The sequence below is a fragment of the Elephas maximus genome, chromosome 6 (assembly GCF_024166365.1).
Source record: "Elephas maximus indicus isolate mEleMax1 chromosome 6, mEleMax1 primary haplotype, whole genome shotgun sequence".
NCBI lineage: Eukaryota > Metazoa > Chordata > Mammalia > Proboscidea > Elephantidae > Elephas > Elephas maximus.
In genome coordinates, this window is record NC_064824.1 from 99,241,890 (window position 1) to 99,258,109 (window position 16,220).

The 16,220-nt window shown below is 40.4% G+C and overlaps 1 protein-coding gene across 4 annotated transcripts in view; it reads left to right on the forward strand.

Annotated features, from left to right (window-relative positions):
* LOC126077959 (aldehyde oxidase 3-like) overlaps positions 1-16,220 on the forward strand; it is a 100,592-nt gene that overhangs the window by 32,477 nt on the left and 51,895 nt on the right. For all 4 annotated transcript variants that reach the window (XM_049887763.1, XM_049887761.1, XM_049887762.1 and 1 more), the window contains 8 exons: positions 576-727; positions 2,104-2,197; positions 3,894-4,003; positions 8,935-9,119; positions 9,432-9,594; positions 10,100-10,192; positions 14,366-14,535; positions 15,617-15,731. In XM_049887763.1, coding sequence (XP_049743720.1) covers positions 576-727; positions 2,104-2,197; positions 3,894-4,003; positions 8,935-9,119; positions 9,432-9,594; positions 10,100-10,192; positions 14,366-14,535; positions 15,617-15,731 — 1,082 coding nt within the window. The remainder of the gene's footprint in view (positions 1-575; positions 728-2,103; positions 2,198-3,893; positions 4,004-8,934; positions 9,120-9,431; positions 9,595-10,099; positions 10,193-14,365; positions 14,536-15,616; positions 15,732-16,220) is intronic.

The following is a 16,220-nucleotide window of genomic DNA, read 5'->3' on the forward strand; positions in this document are numbered from 1 at the left end:
AAAGGTTGGCAGTTCGAAACTACCAGCTGCTCCTTGGGGCAGCTCTCCTCTGTCCTACAGGGTGACCATGAGTCAGAACCGACTTGACAGCAATGGGTTTTGTTTTTTGGTTTTAAGGAGCACTGGCGGTGAAGTCCTGGTTGCAGTGGTTAAGAGCTATGGCTGCTAATCAAAAGGTCGGCAGTTCAAATCTACCAGGTGCCCCTTGGAAACCCTATGGGGCCATTCTACACTGTCCTATAGGGTTGCTATAAGTCAGAATTGACTTGAAGGCAATGGGTTTGGTTTGGTTGTGGTGGTGAAGTGGTTAAGTACTCAGCTCCAAAAGTTTAGTGGTTTGAACCTACCAGTGGTTCCCGGGGAGAAAGCTGTGTCAGTCTGCTCCTGTAAAGATTTACAGCCTTGCAAACCCTATGAGGCAGTTCTACTTTGCCTTATAGGATTGCTATGAGTCAGAATCAACTCGACGGCAGGGGGTTGGTTTTTTTTTGCTTTATTTTTTAATACTCTCTTTTCCCACTTGCCACCTTCTTGGCCCAGCTTATAGAATATTAACAAAGGTGTCTTGTTTTCAGGGCTTACAGTAGGTGCCGGCCTCAGCCTGGCCCAGGTGAAGGACATCCTGGCTGATGTGATCCGGAAGCTCCCAGAGGAGAAGACACAGCTGTACCGGGCTCTCTTGAAACATCTGAAAACCCTGGCTGGACAACAGATAAGGAACATGGCAGTATGTTCTCTTTGCCTGCCTGCCCTCTAAGTGGGTACTTCAGTGAGGAAGGCTGTATCATTCAATGTTTCTGCTATTTTCTAATATATCCATCTGTGTTCTTCACATGCCTGAATCAGATGAATTTCCTCATTTCAGGTCCTTGGAGGCATAAGCCAAGTGAGTCAGCAAATTTTAGGTGAAAGTGCTGCTTTCCTGGTCTGCCTGCCCTTGAGCCTAGGATTTTGGCTATAACTGTCCACGAAGGGTCTATCCAGTTCAGAAAGTTCTATCTTCAACAGTACGCAAAGGGATTCTTTAACTGGTTACCTTATAAAGAAAACTAATGGGTTAATGGAGGAATAACTGACCTAGTAATAAGTACGAATGAGAACCACACAATTTACTCAACCTGTTAGGATAATTATATAGTATAACAACTATACTACATAGCATATTGCTATAAAATATAATATACATGTAACTATAAACTATAACACATAGCAGAGTGATCCTTGTTCTCAAACCCTCTGTGTGAAAGAGTTGTTGGATTTTCTCTATCAGTCCCATTGAAATCCTCTTCTTTGGTTCATGTGACTTCATGTTTCTGTTGGCCTCCTCTGGATCCTGTGAGGTTCACATTCTAGACTGCCCAAATAGAATGGTTGCATCTTTATATGAGGGCCTTTAACCAGTGAGGGTCATCTCGGGCATCCTATCTGCACATTTCTTAAAGTCAATTCTTCAAATACTGAATCCTCATCAGCTGCCTTTCTCAGGAAGCAGCTGCCCCAGACTGAGGGTTGTTACTGTGTGTTGGCCACAGGCCATCTCTCCTCTGCCCCCCTCACTTCTGAATCTTGCTTTGCCTGTCAGCTCTGTGCAGCCATGGGAAGGGGTTTAATAGGGCCTGGCTGGGAGGATATCAACTCCTTCCATCCTGTAGACACCACTGTCTCAGGGAAACTGCCTGGTCCCCTCTTACAAATACTGTCTCAGCTCCTGCCTCACCAGACACCTAACCCCCCAGCCCAAGGTATAAGCACCCGAGGTTATTCCCTTTAACTATTTCTTGTCTATTTTCATGCAAACTGCATGCACATAGTTTCGGAATGAATTCTTCATTTATGCACAATAATTTGAGACCCTTCTAAACCAGAAATTAGAAATGGTGGCATTGAAGTAATTTTCACTATTGATCTTCACAATTTCTGTTTTATAAATAAGTAAAGGGATTAGAGTTTCCTCTAAAACATTTTAGAATTTGCATGGAAATCTCATATCCATGCCCACATTTTTTAATTCTCATTGCCTAGTTAGGTTACAAAGAATTCTCTGTGTAATTCAGCGCTTGTCATAATAAAAGCCCTGAAGTTGTTGATCTCTCTTTCTTTTAGTCCTTAGGAGGTCATATTATTAGCAGACTTTCAAATTCTGATCTCAACCCCATTTTGGGTGTAGGCAATTGCATCCTCAACGTTGCTTCAATAGGTGAGTTACTGAATCCCATTGTAAATACTGACGTCAGCTTTATAAACATACTGAACACAGGGTTGGAGGGTAATGTGAACTCCTCGTATAAGTCATTGGTTATAGTGCTAAGTGTATATCCACAAAGCAAGAGGATAATAGATAGAAAGGACATATTTTGGGTAACCAGGAAACAATAGTGAAAGCATCTCAACTTGTCTTTCTTTTCGTCTATTCATTATCGGTAGATAAAGCATTTGTAATCAAAATAAGTTTATGATTAGTGTTATATATCAAGACTACAATGTGATGGAACATAGAGTTTATTTTAGAGGCAAAATGTATTTTAGTAGCTTTGTGAATTACTTTTGTCCTGGATTCATAGGTTTAGGACCTGAGAGATCATTTACAATTTTTGAGCATATACCAGTACCAGCACCTGTTACCTTCCAGTTAATTCTAACTCATGGTGACCTCAGGTGTGTCAGAGGAGAACTGTGCTCCATATGGTTTACAATAGCTGATTTTTTGGAAGTCAATCATCAAGGCTTTCTTCCAAGGTGCCTCTGGGTGAACTCAAACCACCAAACTTTCTGTTAGCAGCCAAGCATGTTAACTGTTTGTACCACCCAGGGACTCCTTTAAGCAAATATTTTGGTGCATTTTATGGGAAGATTTCTAAGCCATAATGGAATCCCTGAGAGGATTCATGAAGGTCATAAGGCATCTATCACGGTGTCATGGGCCTATTGAATATAAAATATCTCATTTCATATTGACCTTGTCAAGTAAATTTGCTTGAAAGGAAAGTCCCAGCAGGACTGGGCTGGGGAAGTGGCACTTATCTGTTGAAATCGAAGACAAACAGAACACTGTTTGGTTTACAAACGCACAAGAAAAATCAATCTCTTTTTCACTTGGATTTTCACTAAAAAGAGTATTACCCAATTTGATCCACTGTCCTGTCCTTCAAGCTGACTTCTGAATGTCTTTTACCTCCTACCGCAAATCAAACCCACCTTTAAAGGATAAAAATATATCACCACTGAGGCCATGGGCTCTGAAAAAACATCTGCCCAAAGAGTTCCCAAACTGTCTTGAGGAGGACACCACTATTGACATAAATATAAAATCTCTCCCAAGTTGACTGCTTCAAGGGGAACACCATTTATTTGTAGGTCTGTGTTTCAGGATTATGGTTCAAAATAATCGCATGAACTTTATAGCTGTGTTTCATTTATTGATGTTACTGGTGTCATTTGTATTTCATTTGTCAATGTCATTGTTCTCATGTTTACCACCCATGTTTACCACCATCCCATTCTACTCAGCTGTTCCAAGTCACCCAGATGCTCCCCCCTACAACACACCCATCTATCTGTCATTGCCACCACATTTACTCATGGATTTAGACCCTTCTGCCCTATAAATCACGTATTGTAACCTTGGTGCACTGTCTCCTATAAGCTGGAGGTGCTGTTTTGTGTTAGCACAGGCGGAAGACTGGTTTTCCAAGGAGTATCCCGAGATATCTTTTCGACTTCTTTACACCTGGGTAGAACCAGACTATTTGATAGTTATATTACGTGTGACTTTCAATTTCACTTTCACTTTAGAATGTATTTTTATTATAAGGATACTACTGGATTTTATAACATATAAAGTCATTTCAGTAGTACATAATACTGTAAAATGAAATGATATTTTTTCCTTACAGAAGGAACACAGCAAATTCCTTTAAATGATCATTTTCTTGCTGGAACAACAGATGCAAACCTTAAACCAGAACAAGTCTTAGTTTCTGTTTTCATTCCAGTCTCTAAAAAGGTATGAGATTATGATGTAATCTATCTACTTTCCTGTATTTGATTTCAGTTGCTTTACTTATTTGTTTTATCGTGGTAAGAATATACACAACAAAACATTCACCAATTTGACAATCTCTGCATATATAATGCAGTGACGTTGATTATGTTCTTCATGTTGTTAGTTGCTTTATTCTTGTTTTGAATGAAATTAGATATAATAAAAATAGAATTTGCAGGCTGAAAACATTCCCCTTGAGAACAGGAACAAGACAAGGATGCCCTTTATCACCACTCCTATTTAACATTGTGCTGGAAATAAAGGGCATCTAAATTGGTAATGAAGAAGTTAAGCTGTCCCCATTTGCATATGATATGATACAAACTCAAAAGACTTCATGAGAAAACTACTGGAACTAATAGAAAGATTGAGCAGAGTAGCAGGATACAAGATCAACTTACAAAAATCAGTTGGATTCCTATACACCAATAGAGAGAACAATGAAAAGAAAATCAGGAAAACAATGCCATTTATAATAGCCCCTAAAAAAAAACCTTAAGAATAAATCTAACCAGGGATATAAAAGACCTATACAAAGAAAACTACAAAACACTACTGCAAGAAACCAAAAGAGATCTACATAAATGGAAGAACAAACCATGCTCATGGATGGATAGACTCACATTGTGAAAATGACAATTCTACCCAAAGCTATTTACAAATACAATGCAGTCCCAATCCAAATACCAACAACATTCTTTAAAGAGATGGAAAAAAAAAAAACTCATTAACTTTATACGTAAAGGGAAGACCCTCCCCCCCGCCAGATGAGTAAATCACTATTGAAGGAGAAGAATAAAGTAGGAGGATTCACACTACCTGACCTCAGAACCTACTATACGGCTACGGTAGTCAAAACAGCCTGGCACTGGTACAATGACAGGTACATTGACTAATAGAACAGAATTGAGAACCCAGATGTAAATCCATCCACCTATGGTTACCTGATCTTTGACAAGGGCCAAAGTCCATCAAATGGGGAAAAAAAATAATCTTTTTAACAAATGGTACTGGCAAAGCTGGATGTCCATCTGCAAAAAAAATGAAACAGGACCCATACCTCACATCATATACAAAAACTAATTCAAAATGGATCAAAGACCTAAATATAAAGCCAAAAATTATGAAGTTAATAGAAGAAAAAATAGAATCAACACTAGAGGCCCTAATGCACAACCTTAATGGGTTACAAACCACAATGAACAGCACACAAACTCCAGAAGATGAGCTAGATAACCAGGATCTTCTAAAAATTAAACACTTATGCTCATCAAAAGACTTCACCAAAAGAGTAAAAAGAGAACCTACAGACTGGGAAAAATTTTTGGCTACAACAAATCAGACAAAGGTCTTATCTCTAAAATCTACAAGAAAATCCAACACCTCTACAACAAAAAGACAAATAATCCAATCAAAAATGGGGAAAGGAAACAAACAGACATTTCATCAAAGAAGACATTCAAGTGGCCAACAGACACATGAGGAAATGCTTGCCATCACTAGCCATTAGAGAAACGCAAATCAAAACCACAATAAGATACAATCTCACCCTGGCATTACTGGCACAAATAAAAAAACAGAAAATGACAAATGTTGGAGAGGCTGTGGGGAGGGCAGAACTCTTATGCACTGCTGATGGGAATGCAAAATGATACAACCATTTTGGAAGACGATATGGTGCTTCCTTAGAAAGCTAGAAATAGAAATACCATATGATCTACGAATATATCCTAGAGAAATAAGGTCATCACACGAATAGACATGTGCACACCCATGTTCACTGCAGCATTGTCCACAATAGCAAAAAATGGAAACAACCTAGATGCCCATCAACAGATGAATGGATAAACAAACTGTGGTACATATACACAATGGAGTATTACGAAATGATAAAGAACAACAATGAATCTGTGAAGATTCTTATAACACGGATGAATCTGGAGGGCATTATGCTGAGTGAAATAAGTGGATCACAAAAGGACAAATATTGTATGAGACCACTATTGTAAAAACTCATGAAAAGGTTTACACACAAAAAGAAACAATCTTTGATGGTTACGAGGGAGGGGAGTGGTGGTGATGGAAAAATACTAAATAGGCAATAGATAAGTGGAAACTCTGGTGAAGGGTGAGACAGTACACAATACTGGGAAAGCCAGCACAACTTGTACAAGGCAAGGTCATGGAAGCTCCATAGACACATCCAAAATCCCTGAGGGACAGAATTGCTGGGCTGAGGGCTGTAGGGACCATGGTCTTGGGGAACATCTAGCTCAATTGGCATAACATAGTTTATAAGGAAAATGTTCTACCTTGTACCCTGGTGAGTAGTGCCTGGGGTCTTAAAAGCCTGTGGGTAGCCATCTAAGATACTCCACTGGTCTCACCCCTTTATGAACAAGACAGAATGAAGAAAACTAAAGATACAAGGGAAAGAATAGTCCAAAGGACTAATAGACCACATCTACCACAGCCTCCACCAGGCTTACTCCAGTACAACTAGATGGTGCCCAGCTACCACCACTGACTGCTCTGACAGGGATCACAATAGTGGGTCCCGGACAGAGCTAGAGAAAAATGTAGAACAAAATTCTAACTCAAAAAGAAAAGATCAGACTTACTGGCCTGACAGAGACTGGAGAAACCCCTGGAGAAACCCCAAGAGTATGGCCCTGGACACCCTCTCAGCTCAGTAATGAAGTCACTCCTAAGGTTCACCCTTCAGCCAAAGAATGGACAGCCCCATAAAACAAAACAAGAGTAAAGGGGCACATCAGCCTAGCAGCAAGGACTAGAAGGCAGGAGAGGACAGGAAAACTGGTAATAGGGAACCTAAGGCTGAGAAGGGAGAGTGTTGACATGTCGTGGGGTGGCCAACTAATGTCGTAAAACAATATGTGTACTAACTGTCTAATGAGAAACTAGTGTGTTCTGTAAACCTTCACCTAAAATACCATTAAAATTTTTTATAAAAGGAATTTGCAGCAAATATTTTATATGCACCTGGGTGCAAACAATAATAACAGATTAGATATCAATCTGCTTCATTAGAGAGCTTTAAGACATTGAATAGTTTTCATATTTTTTTTTCTTCGAAAGCTCTAAGGACCTAGGATCCTAGGACTCACATATCACATAATTGAAAAAGACCAATAACCTTATTTTATGGGTGAAAAGACTGAGGTCCAAAGAAGTATAATTACCTCAGCAGGGCTTCACAGTGAATGGGTGGCAAAGCCAGGACCACAACCCACCATCAGCCTCAGAGGAGTTAAGTCGAATAAAGAATAACTGACAAAGCTTTGCATTTTGACACTACAGCCTAAGATGAATGTTTTCTTCAAATTGCAAGAACTGCAAAGGAATAGGTGAGAAGTTCTGATTATACTAAGACACAGCCAGCACATGCGGACTTCATGTATTCATTGAAAAAATACGGCTTTGACTTGCTTTCTGTTTAACAGCAATATCTGTCTGCCAAATGGAGAAACATGGCCAAATGTGGGTGTTACTATTGCACCTCAGTTCTTGAGCTCCAGACCAGTTCAACCGATAAATGAAAACCTGTTGCCTTTGCTAGAACACAGAAGAGCAGCACTCTCGATTTACTCACACTCTCCTACAATATAATGTACTCATTCACAATTTATGGAAGTCTACTGAGTATCATATGAGCACAAATAAACAATCACCATCATTCACCACAAATATTACTATGTCCTCCAAAAAGAAAAAAAAAAACACCAGAAAACAGTTGCTGTGGTGTTAATTCCAACTCATAGGTACTCCATGTGTGTCGGAGTAGGACTGTGCTCCATTGGGTTTTCAGTGACCGATTTTTTTGGAAGTAGATCAGCAGGCCTTTTTTCCAAGATGCCTTTGGGTGGATTTGAACTCCCAGCCTTTTGTTTAGCTGCTTAGAAGCAACCATTTGAGCCATCCAGAGACTCCTAGGTGCCCTCCAGTATTTCTATTTTAAATTGAAAGCTAAAGTTCAGAGAAAGGGGTGATGAAATTAGGGAAAGAATAAAATTAAATGAAGACTTCTATTGTTAACTTACCATTGATTAGCAGAACCCAGCATGCAGAGTCTCTGCTGGTTAATTTAGCGATGCTGTGACTTGAGAAAAGTTTTGCCAAAGGAGATGGGAGAAGACGTTCTGAGAATGGAGGTACTCCAAACTCATGGTTTTTCATGAGGATGACTATAGCAATGACTGGGGTGGCTTTAAAGTAAACGAAGAAGTTGGTCCCACACAATGTCACCTATGTGGTATTCTCACCACCCCCAAAGTTCATGAGGAAATAATCAGATAAGCTCAAATTGAGGGACAGTCTGCAAAACAACTAGTCTTTGGCTCTCCAAAAATGTGTCATTAAAGACCAGAAAAAAAAAAAAAAAAAGCTGGAAAGCTTTTCTAGAATAAAGGAAAATAAAGAAACTATGAAGATGACACCTGAATGCAAAGTGTGATTCTTCATTAGATTGAGGGGGATTGAGGCGGAGGGAAGCACATGGGTGATAAAGGCCTCTTTTTGGTACAGTTAGAGAGATTTGAATATGAACTGTATATTAAATACAAGTATTGTATCAACATTAAGTTTCATGATCTTGATAATGTTATTGTGGTTATATAGGAGAAATTTTATGCGCCACAGGCAGAGATATTTAGGGATGAAACGTCGTGGTGTTTGTGCCTAACTCTCCAATGTTTCAGCTAGACCCGTGTGTGCATGTGAGTGTAGCTGGCTGCAGAGAGTGGGAAGATGCAACACTGCATTAACTGGTGAATCTGAGTGTAAACCATATAGGTATTTATTATAGTATTCTCGACACTTTCCCATAGTCTTGAAGGCTTTCAAACTAAAACATTGTTCTTATTCTATTCCAGTGGGAGTTTGTGTCAGCTTTCAGGCAGGCCCCACGTCAACAAAATGCCCTTGCCACTGTGAATGCCGGAATGAGTGTCATTTTCAAAGATGGCACAAACACTGTTGTGGACTTGAACATCTTATATGGAGGAGTTGGCCCTACTACAGTCAGTGCAAGTAAATCCTGTCAGCAACTTATTGGAAGGTGATTTACAAACACGTACATTACACCACATAGAGTCCAGCACCTGTGGAATCATGACAATTGATGTTGTCACCAAAGGAAGAGGCCTATATCTCTTCTCTATAACATCATAGCATTTTACAGGAAGTGTACCTGATTGTTAAAAACAAGACTTTAAGTCAAGAGTGTACACGAAGATTTTGTTATGATATTGCTATAAAAGAAAAAGGATTTTATCAACCTTTGTTCATAATTTTACAATTAATTTTCTAGTAGCTGTTGCATGCCTATTGATACTTTACTAAGGTGGTTGGATTTCTCCTTTTTACCTAGGTGCTGGGATGAGGGAATGTTAAGTGATGCTTGCAGGCTTGTTCTAGATGAAATCACCCTTCCAGTCTCTGCCCCTGGAGGAATGGTGGAATTTCGAAGAACTCTCATGATCAGTTTCCTCTTCAAGTTCTACTTAGATGTTTTGCAGCAGTTAAAGATGAGGGTAAAGATGAATTTGTCTTTAGGATGCCCTGGGCAAGAGGGTTTGTTTCAGGTGCTGAACACAAGTGCTGTTTTCAAGTGATTTTTTGAGGTCCCTAGGGTTGCTATATGAGTCAGAACTGACTTGATGGCAACAGGTTTGTTTTTTTGTTTGTTTGTTTTTGCTTTTAATGGGATGAAAGAGCCCTGATGAAACAGTGGCTAAGCATTAGGCTACTAACGAAAAGGTCAGCAGTTTGAATCCACCAGCCACTTCTTGGAAACCCTATGTGGCAGTTCTACTCCGTCCTATAGGGTTGCTATGAGTCAGAATCGATTCGATGGCAATGGGTTTTTATGGGATGAAACCCAAAAACCTCTTCTAATTCATATAAATTTCCCTAAAGCAATGAAAATTAAGGTCTGAAAACCATGCAGAAATATAAATTAAAAATATATATTTTCTATCAATCAATATCTTACAATTAAGAGTTCCCATTAAAATAATAAAGGCATTTGTATTTCAGGACCCCAGTGGATATCCTGACATCTCCAAGAAATTCCTAAGTGTCCTAGAAGACTTTCCTTTGACCATACCTCACGGGATACAGTCATACAAGGTCAGTACATTTTATGAAAGCATAGAAAAGCCAAGTGGAATGACAACTGTCCTTCAGCATGGCTTTACTTTTTTATTTCAAATTACTATTATAGGGTCAGCCTTTTGGAAAAGGCCAGCTATGTAAATGCTTTAAACAAAGCTATCTGTATTAGTTTCCTAAGACTGCTGGAACAAAGTACCACAAACTAGGTGGCTTAAAACAACAGAAATTTATTCTCTCACAGTCTGGAAGCCTGAAGTCCAAAATCAAGATGTCAGCAAGGTTGGTTCCTTCTGAAGTGCTCTGAGAGAGTCCGGTACATGCCTCTCTCCTAGCTTCTAGTGGTTTCCCATAATCCTTGGTGTTGTTTGGCTTGTAGATGCATCTCTTCAATCTCTGCCTCCATTGCCACGTGGATGTGTGTCTGTGTCCAAATTTCCTCTTATAAGGACACCAGTCATTGGATTAGGACCCACCCTAATCCAATATGAGCTCATCTGAACTTGATTTTATCAGCAAAGACCCTATTTCCACATAAGGTCATATTCACACATACAGGGGTTAGGATTTAGGCATATGTTTTTGCGAGACACAATTCAACTCATAACAGTATGCAAATGCTTTATACAAGCAATAATACATTACAAGATACAATGTGATAAGTTTCCCATTTGCAATACCAAAAAATAAGAAAATAAAGAACCCATTGCCTTTGAGTCTATTCTGACTCCTAGCAACCCTATAGGACAGAGTACAACTGCCCTATAGGGTTTCCAAGGCTGTAAAAATCTTTAGGAGTAACCTCAACAAGAAATGTGCAGGTCTACATGAAGAAAACTTTTTAAATCTACGGGTGAACTTTAAAAAAGAAAGGGGAAAACATAGCTAGTCATTGGCTAGTAAGACACAATATGTAAACATATCAAGTTTCTCCTAAATTATTCTATAAATTAAATGCATTCCCAATCAAAATACCAACGGCGCTTTTGGAAACTAGATTTTCAAATTCATTTGTTGTTAGTTATTGAGTAGGTTCTGACTCATGGTGGCCCTATGTACGACAGAATGAAATGTTGCCGGGTCCTACCCCATCTTCATGATCATTGGTATATTTGAGTCCCATTGTTGTACCCACTGTGTCAGCCCCCCTCACTGAAGGTTTCCCTCACATTTTTTGGCCAGCCTAGGGAGTTCATCTTCTAGCACTATATCAGACAATATTCTATTGTGATCTTAGGGTTTTCATTGGCTAATTTTTGGAAGTAGACTTCCAGGCCTTTCTTCCTAATTTGTCTAGTCTGGAAGCTCCAATGAAACCTGTCCACCACAGGTGACCCTGCTGGTATTTGAAATACTGTTAACATGGCTTCCAGCATCATAGCAACATGCAAGCCACCACGGCGCAACAAACTGACAGATGAGTGGTGGGAAGTTTATCTGAAAAGATAAAAATTGACACTTTTGAAAAATAACAATAGAAAATGAGGTGAACTACGTCTATGTAATATTTCTATCCATTATACATCTCTTAAAAAAAAAATTGCTGTCGAGTTGATTCGAGACTTACAGTGACTGTGTAGCACAGAGTAGAGCTGCCCCACAGGGTTTCCAAGGAGTGCCTGGTGGATTCAAACTGCCAACCTTTTGATTAGCAGCCATAGCTCTTAACCACTACGCCACCAGGGTTTCCTATATAGCTCTAGTAGTTAAAAAATTATAAGTACTGATACAGAAGGGACAAACAGACCTATAAAACAATGCAGAATCCAGAAATAAAGGGGAAAATGGAAATTATTAGAAATAAAGATACATATCAAATAAGTATAAGAAAATTTAGTATTTAGTAAAGCATACTGATAAAACTAGGAAGCCATTTTAAAAACAAAGAAAGAAACATAAAACTATTTCTACCTTTCACCTTACAATGAAAATAAATTCCAGATTGATTTTGGATTTAAACATTAAAAACTAAAGCCATAAAATTACTAGGCAAAAATACAAGTAAATGTGTTTTTTAAATCCATAGCTTAGGGAAGTCCTCTCTAAATATAACATGAAACCCAGAAGCCATAAAGGAAAGGATCGATAAATGTGATGATATAAAACAGAAAAACTTTAGTAAAAAAAAAAAAAATAAGAAACATCTTTTCAACAAATAGTTTTATAAAGCAATAAACAAACCAAAAACCAAACCCACTGCTGTCGAGTTGATTCCGACTCATAGCGACCCTACAGAACAGAGTAGAACTGCCCCATACAGTTTCCAAGGAGTGCCTGGCAGATTCGAACTGCTGAACTCTTGGTTAGCAGCCGTAGCACTTAACCACTATGCTACCAGGGTTTCCAAGCAAACCAAAGAATTGTTTAAAAAACAAAGTTAAAGTATACCCACTGGAAGATTACTGGGAAAAAACTATTAAGCTCTATTGAACTTCACTCAGATTTTCTAGAATACAACAATTTAGATTGGCAACAATTTAAAAATTTGATAATACCCACCAATGATTAAGTTTGACTTTCTTTTCACAAGTGTACTCTCTCAGTTAATAATAAAAATAACTGAAATCAAAAAGCATATTCTTTGTTAAAATTAAAAAAAGAAATGTTTGGGGTTCCCGGAGCCCAGCAGCAGGGGGCAGCAGAGCAAGTTTGCGGCCTCTACATATTTTTTGTTCAAGTTTTACAAAAGTAGCTTTTCGCTGACACAGTTTCTGAGGTGACAGAGTGCAGCAAGAATGGAGATGTATCATAATTTCTTATCATCTCCTTAGCAACAATAAGTAACCAATTGGGAGCTGGCTAGATGGTATCTGAGTGTTCTATCCAGGCCAGAATATGTGCACCGCACACTATGAAGACTCTTATCTGTGCCGTCCACCAGAAGCACCTCTGTTTCTGAGTTGTTACTGAGTCAGGCTGTTTTGTCTCTTGGAGAAGCTGGCATTGAACAAACAGGTGAAGTCCAAAATCTGCATTTTGTCACTGAGATCCGTTTCCCAACAGTCAATAAACTAGGCAAAAAGCCCAAACCAAATTCTCTGCTGCTGAGTCAATTCCGACTCCTAGTGACCCTATAGAGTTTGCAAGGCTGTAATTTTTAAAAAATTTTTTGCAGAAGCAGACTGCCATATCTTTCTCCCATGTTGCTGCTGGTGGTTTCAAACCGCTGACTTTTTTTGGTTAGCAGTTGATTGCTTTGCCCACTGTGCCACCAGGGCTCCCTAAACTAGGCAAAAGGGAGCAGAAACCAGGAAGCTGCCAGAAATTCTCATTTGCTTTCTGAGCAGACACCAGCAACCACGGTCATATTAGCATCATGGCTTTGGGATTGGAAATGAGGAGAAGTTGGGAGGGAAAGGTGAGAGATAAAATAAAAGCGTGAGTGTAAAACACTGAGCCAGCTCCCTTCTTCTGCTGACAAGTGGACGCTTGGGTCAGAACAGATCCCCTCTGCAGTCTGCTGCTTCAGGCTCTTTCCAATGCTTTGGACCACTTTCCTCCTATTGCCCTCTCTGGCCTCCCCTGGCCTAGCATTTTGTACTTTGCTTCCTGGGCTGCCCTCACACAGGGCATAGAATCCAGTTCCCATCAATGAAGATGGGGGGTGGGGGCGGCCTTGCAGGCACTTGTCCTCAGCTGCCACTAAAGCCGTCAGTCCCATGCCCAGCTCAGCTGTCTGTGGAGATGGCACCTCTGCACGGATCCAGTCAGTGCAGTTGCTATGATGCTGAACAGGTTTCAGCAGAGCTTCTAGATTAAGACAGACTGGGAAGAAAGGCCTAGAAATCCAATTCTGAAAATCAGCCAGTGAAAACCCTATGGATCACAAGGGTTTGATCCACAATCAATCATGGGAGTAGCACAGGACCAGGCAGAATTTTGTTCCATTGAGCATGGAGTTGCCATGAGTCTAGGGTTGACTAGATGGCAGCTAACTATAACAATAGCTGTCACAAAGCCAATGCTCACTTTGGGTCCAGTCCCTACCCTTCCTCATCGTCGTCACACTTACTGTCTTTACTTCATGTAGATAAAAAATGAGTGAGAAGAAAAGCCCAGGTTAAGCTAAAAACAGACTGGTTTGGAAAGCTGGCCTCACACAGAGTAGAGAAAGGTCCGCCAGCTTCCTGGTAAATGTTTCTATTTAATAAATTCTCATACTTGATCAGTTTGCTTTGTTTTTAAACACAGTGTATAGATCCCCAGCAGCCCCCACAAGACCCAGTTGGACGGCCCATTATGCATCAGTCAGGTATTAAACATGCCACAGGGGAGGCTGTATTTTGTGACGACATGCCTGCTTTCCCAGAAGAACTCTTCCTGGCTGTAGTGACCAGCACCAGGCCGCACGCTAAGCTCATGTAAGTAAAGAAGTCCTGTAAAGCCAGTGACACCTAAAAGACACTTAAGGGAGTTCTCATTTATTAAGGACCTACCCATTCCAACACCTTGACATAGTTCACTAAAAAGCAATCCCAGCATATATTTTGATAAAAAGAAAAGCAAAAGGAAGAAAGAAACGCGTGGGTTTGTGAGAAGACAAAAGAGTAAACTACTGTTAAGACAGAGTTGGTATCTAATTTGCCAAAGAATTTAAAGGGGTGAGAACCACTTCCTCTGCTCATGAGATCCCCAAAGAGCTGTAATTCTCTCTACCTTTTCTCTGGATGTCCATCTTCAGAGGAGCCTGAGTTCCTAAAAGTGCTACCAATTGGGCATGAGTTTATGAAACCTCAAGGCTACACCTACGCGGAAGGTGAGAATAATAAAATGCTCTCCTAAGGATCCCACTTTTTGTCACCTCTGCATCCAGTAAAAACCAATATTTTCCACTCCCCATACTGTTAGCATGGTTTTACCACACTTCCCCTCATGGATTGCCTGGTGGCAATCATGCAAATTACAGTGGGGTTCTAAGGGTCGGCAGTTCGAATCCTCCAGGCGCTCCTTGGAAGCTCTATGGGGCAGTTCTACTCTGTCCTATAGGGTCGCTATGAGTTGGAATCGACTCGAAGGCACTGGGACTGGGTTCTTAGGACTCACCAGCACCACCACCAGTTGCTATAGAATTGATTCCGACTCATGGCGACCCCATGTGTATTAGAGTAGAGCTGTGTTCCATAGGGTTTTCGATGGCTGGTTTTTCGAAAGCAGATTTCCAGGTCTTTCTTCCAAGGCCACTGTGAGGACTTGAACCTTCAAACTTTCAGTTAGCAACTGAGAGTTTTAACTGTTTGTACCACCCGATTCACATAGCAGAAATCAAAAAAACCAAACCCAGTGCCGTCGAGTCGATTCCAACTCATAGCAACCCTACAGGACAGAGTAGAACTGCCCCATAGAGTTTTCAAGGAGTGCCTGGCGGATTCGAACTGCCGACCCTTTGGAGGGGCCATATATTCCATGTAACTTTGTACCCTCACCGTTTTGTTTCTTTCCCAGTTCCATTGATGCCTCTGAGGCACTGGCATTGCCTGGTGTGGTGGATGTGATAACAGCTCGAGATGTGCCAGGTGACAATGGCAGCGAAGAAGAAAGACTATATGCACAGGATGAGGTAGTCTGATAACAGCGCTTAAGATTAATTTGCTGTATTAGTTTATAGTGGCAGCTGCTATTCCCTGGTGCTATTTTCCAGGTGCCTTTATACACATGACCACTTACAGCCCTCCTAACAACTTTGGAGTATTCTTTTGTGCTAACCTTGTTTTGAGAGTCATTGGTGGTTTAATGGTGGAATTCTTGCCTCCCATGCAGAAGACCCGCGTTTGATTCCAGGCCAATGCACCTCAGACCACCACCCATCTGTCAATGGAGGCTTACATGTTGCTGTGATGCTGAACAGGTTTAAGCAGAGCTTCCAGACTAAGACAGACTAAGAGGAAGGGCTGGTGATTTACTTCCAAAAGCCTGACAATGGAAGCCTTATAGATCATAACGGTCAGATCTCATCTGATCGTGGGGGTGGCACAGGGCCAGGCAGTGTTTTGTTCCACTGTACTGACTCACAGGCAGCTAGCAAAAACAGCGGTGTTGTTTCAGGACA